Source organism: Saccostrea echinata, unplaced genomic scaffold (genome assembly GCF_033153115.1).
Source record: "Saccostrea echinata isolate AGI-Se365-2 ecotype Australia unplaced genomic scaffold, CSIRO_AGI_Sech_v1 ptg000009l, whole genome shotgun sequence".
NCBI lineage: Eukaryota > Metazoa > Mollusca > Bivalvia > Ostreida > Ostreidae > Saccostrea > Saccostrea echinata.
The window spans coordinates 1277871-1281918 of NW_026889758.1; the positions used below are offsets into that span (position 1 = coordinate 1277871).

The 4048-nt window shown below is 36.3% G+C and overlaps 1 protein-coding gene across 1 annotated transcript; it reads left to right on the plus strand.

Annotated features, from left to right (window-relative positions):
* The first annotated feature begins 1385 nt into the window (after positions 1 to 1385).
* Positions 1386 to 3640, plus strand: LOC133183851 (toll-like receptor 4). Its single transcript, XM_061318749.1, has 2 exons — positions 1386 to 1562; positions 1687 to 3640. Exons 1-2 carry the CDS (start codon positions 1386 to 1388, stop codon positions 3622 to 3624), a joined length of 2115 nt encoding a protein of 704 aa, XP_061174733.1. The 3' UTR covers positions 3625 to 3640.
* The last annotated feature ends 408 nt before the right edge of the window (positions 3641 to 4048 follow it).

Consider the following 4048-nt stretch of genomic DNA (forward strand, 5'->3'; position numbering starts at 1 on the left):
TTAAAGCTGAAACCTCATTATAAACTTAAGAAAATCTGGCTAAACTAACTGATTTCATTGTTCATACATATTCATCTATGTCCTTTTTTTCTCTATGATTTCTTACTAATGGGGAAGTTATAGAACTAGATGTGATATCATGTCATCCTGTCGTGTGAAGCCTCTCAAAAAAGTTATGAAGTCCTTCATATTCACCTATCCATCATTCTATAGCTATGCCAGAACACTTACGGATCCATATATTCATCGTTTGTCAGAGAAATGGGAAGTTATAACTGCGTAAGTTTTATTTAACCTATTTTAAACAACACCGTATTTTATTACCTTAACATTTCTATACTATTGGTATAATGTTTCTTTATCAATCTTACTCAGCGGGGAACCCAAAACCAGGTTTAAACTATTTGTCAATATAACGTTTCTGTATTATAATGCACCCCTCCGCATCAAATTCTAGGTCATTCTTCTATAAAGTCATTTGCTCGGTACATGAAGATGTAACGCAGGAAGAAACATTGTAAAAACGTGTAGAAAATAATGAAATTCTCAAAAAGAAAGATTTGATGGTCATTTCCTTATTCTTATTTGAATATATTACCACAGTAAGAAAGATTTGATGGTCATTTTCTTATTCTTATTTGAATCTATTACCACAGTAAGAAAGATTTGATGGTCATTTCCTTATTCTTATTTGAATCTATTACCACAGTAAGAAAGATTTGATGGTCATTTCCTTATTTTTATTTAAATATATTACCACAGTAAGAAAGATTTAACGGTCATTTCCTTATTCTTATTTGAATATATTACCACAGTAAGAAAGATTTGATGGTCATTTTCTTATTCTTATTTGAATATATTACCACAGTAAGAAAGATTTGATGGTCATTTCCTTATTCTTATTTGAATATATTACCACAGTAAGAAAGATTTGATGGTCATTTTCTTATTCTTATTTGAATATATTACCACAGTAAGAAAGATTTGATGGTCATTTCCTTATTCTTATTTAAATATATTACCACAGTAAGAAAGATTTGATGGCCATTTCCTTATTCTTATTTGAATATAGTACCACAGTCCTGCGTTTATTAGATATAAAGAAAAAGCATGAAACCTTGTGGTATACCTTTACTTTTCAGATATTTTTGACCATTCTCGTCAGCTTCGTAGCTGTTAGGAAAAGTGAAACTTGGAATCATTGCACAAGTAATCCTAATTGTCGCTGTATCCCAAGTGGTAACAAGAGTTATCAAGCAGACTGTTCAAATCTCGCAATCACACAGGTACCCCAAACTCGACCAGTTGTCGACACTCTCAATATTGGACATAATCGAATAAGTCACATTATACACACGTTCAGTTCCACACTTGTACATTTAGATATGTCTTATAACCAGCTTCAAAATTTTACCCACGATGTGTTCGCCAACTTAACAAGCCTGAGAACTCTAAATCTAGAGGGAAATCAACTCCAACTGGACGAAAGCGTATTCAGACCACAAATCTTCCGAGACTTAAAAGCTTTACGTGAACTGAACATCAAGAAGACTACAATCAAGGTAGGGAACAACACATTTCCAAATAAAATGTGGGGACATCTCTCCTCGTTAGAGAATCTCCGAATTGACGTCATATCATCGACACAATTTGGACGACAGTTCTGCTCACTGACGTCTCTGACAGCCCTGGACGTATCAGGAAAATCTGCCTCACTTAGAAGTTCTGGATTTGTCTTCTTGTAAGATAAAAGGAATCGCAGCAGGTGCCCTGAGGAAACAACGAAATATAACGGTCCTTGATATTTCATACAATGAAAAACTTACATTTTCAAGTTTTGCGAATATAACAAGCGATTTACAGTTTTCCAAAATAAAGGTTTTCAGAGCTAACAAAATCCACTGCACGTTCGGACCTGGTACTGTGATTCAAATCCGTGACGTCATGCACTTTCAGAACACACCCCTTGAAGAACTCTACCTAGAGAACAACAGACTAGCTCTTATAGAAAGATATGCTATACACTATTTACCTCACACTCTCAGAATAGTGTCGATCGTCCAAAATAAAATGTCAGTTGGTACTTACTTAATGGATGCCGTGTTCTTGACTGGAATGGAAAAACTTAATTTGTCCCTCCAGATGGCTTCCACCCCAGTCAGTGAACTGATAGACGCTTTCACTTGTCAGAATCCTGTACGACCTTTCGATAATACAGTAGGAAGGTATTCCAACAAATACAACACAGAATCATTTCAAATGAATTTCACGGTAACTCTGCCAAGAAATTTAAGAACTCTCATACTGAGAACTTGCAGCATACGTCTGGAACTTTTTAAGATTCTCGTTAACCCCTCCAATCAGTTGTCCTATATTGACATTTCACAGAACGTCATTACCAGTTTCACGGGACCTATTATAGGATTTAATAAACTGAAACATTTGGATTTATCAGATTGTCTCTGTTCTTCTATTTCAACTGGCTTATTTGATTTCACAACCTCACTGCAAGTCTTAAAGCTTAACAAAAACCTTTTAGGTCTCAGTCTGAAAGACGATTTGGACGGAGCAACCTTTAAAAATCTGGTGAATCTTCTAGAGCTAGATTTATCGGACAACCGGATTCAACTGCTGCCCGAAAAGATATTCAAAAATCTACGAAGGCTTCAAAAGCTAAATTTAAGCTCTAATTTCCTGACAGAATGGAATGTGAAGATGAATAACATGTGGAATCTGAACACAATTGATATTTCACTTAATAAGATAAGGCAACTCAGTCACGATGCTACCATCTCGTTATCAGGAATTTCAAAAAAGAATAAACATTTTAAAATTTCACTGGCAGAAAATCCTTTTGTTTGTTCATGCGATTCTAGACATTTCCTACAGTGGTCCTCCAAAAATCGCGAACATATCTCGGATTTTTATCATATGAAATGTAAGTTAGACAACGGAACAAGTTTTGGTTTCTGCGACATAGAAACAGTTTTACAGTTGCTGGAAATTCAGTGTAAAAATTATCAACTGGTAACATTCGTAATTACTTCCGTCATAGTTTGTTTCTTTATAATAATTGTTTCCGGTTTGATTTACCGGTACCGATGGAAACTGCGTTACTTGTTTTATATGACAAAAAACAAATACCGATTAGCCAGCCCTATATATCGGGATACATTTACGTTTGATGCCTTTATATCATACGCTGATGAAGACAGTGACTTCGCGGTGCACGAGTCGATTTCCCAGCTAGAGGAATCTAGAGGCTTGCGTCTGTGCCTGAGTAAGAGGGACTTCCGGCCCGGTTCAGAGATTGCAGCAAACATTACAGAAGCCATCAGCAAGAGTCGTAAGACAATCATAATTCTATCTAATCATTTCCTGAACTCTTACTGGTGTATGTATGAATTCAATATGGCAAGGATGGAGAGTATTTATACCCGGAATGGAAAAGATGTTCTGTTTATGGTTATGTATCGACACGTTACTGCTAGGATGCTGCCTTTATCAATGCTGGCTTTGGTAGAAAGTCGGTCCTATATTGAGTATCCCGACGATCCCCAAGGAGACGTCGTATTCTGGGACAAAATAGCTGAAACATGCAAAAAACCTTCAAGATTAAACTAGCTGACGCCTGCAAAAGCCTTCAAGATTAAACTAGCTGACGCCTGCAAAAAGCCTTCAAGATTAAACTAGCTGATGGCTGCAAAAAGCCTTCAAGATAAAACTAGCTGACGCCTGAAAAAGGCTTTCAAGATTAAACTATTTGACACCTGCAAAAAGCTTCCAAGTTAAATATGTAAACCTGTAAAAAGCCTTCAATATAAAATAGCTGAAACCTGTAAAAAGCCTTCAAGATAAAAACAGCAGAAACCTGCAAAAAGTTCTCAAGATAAAACAAGCATTCTGAGAGTATTGCTTAAGCAATACTAGTCCCCTACCGGCAAGTGTAAACTAGTTCCCCTTAAAAATTAATAAGGCCATAATACCAGACAGACAAAGGGACAGACAGACGGCCTGACAGACGGACGGATACACGAGGAGGAAACCT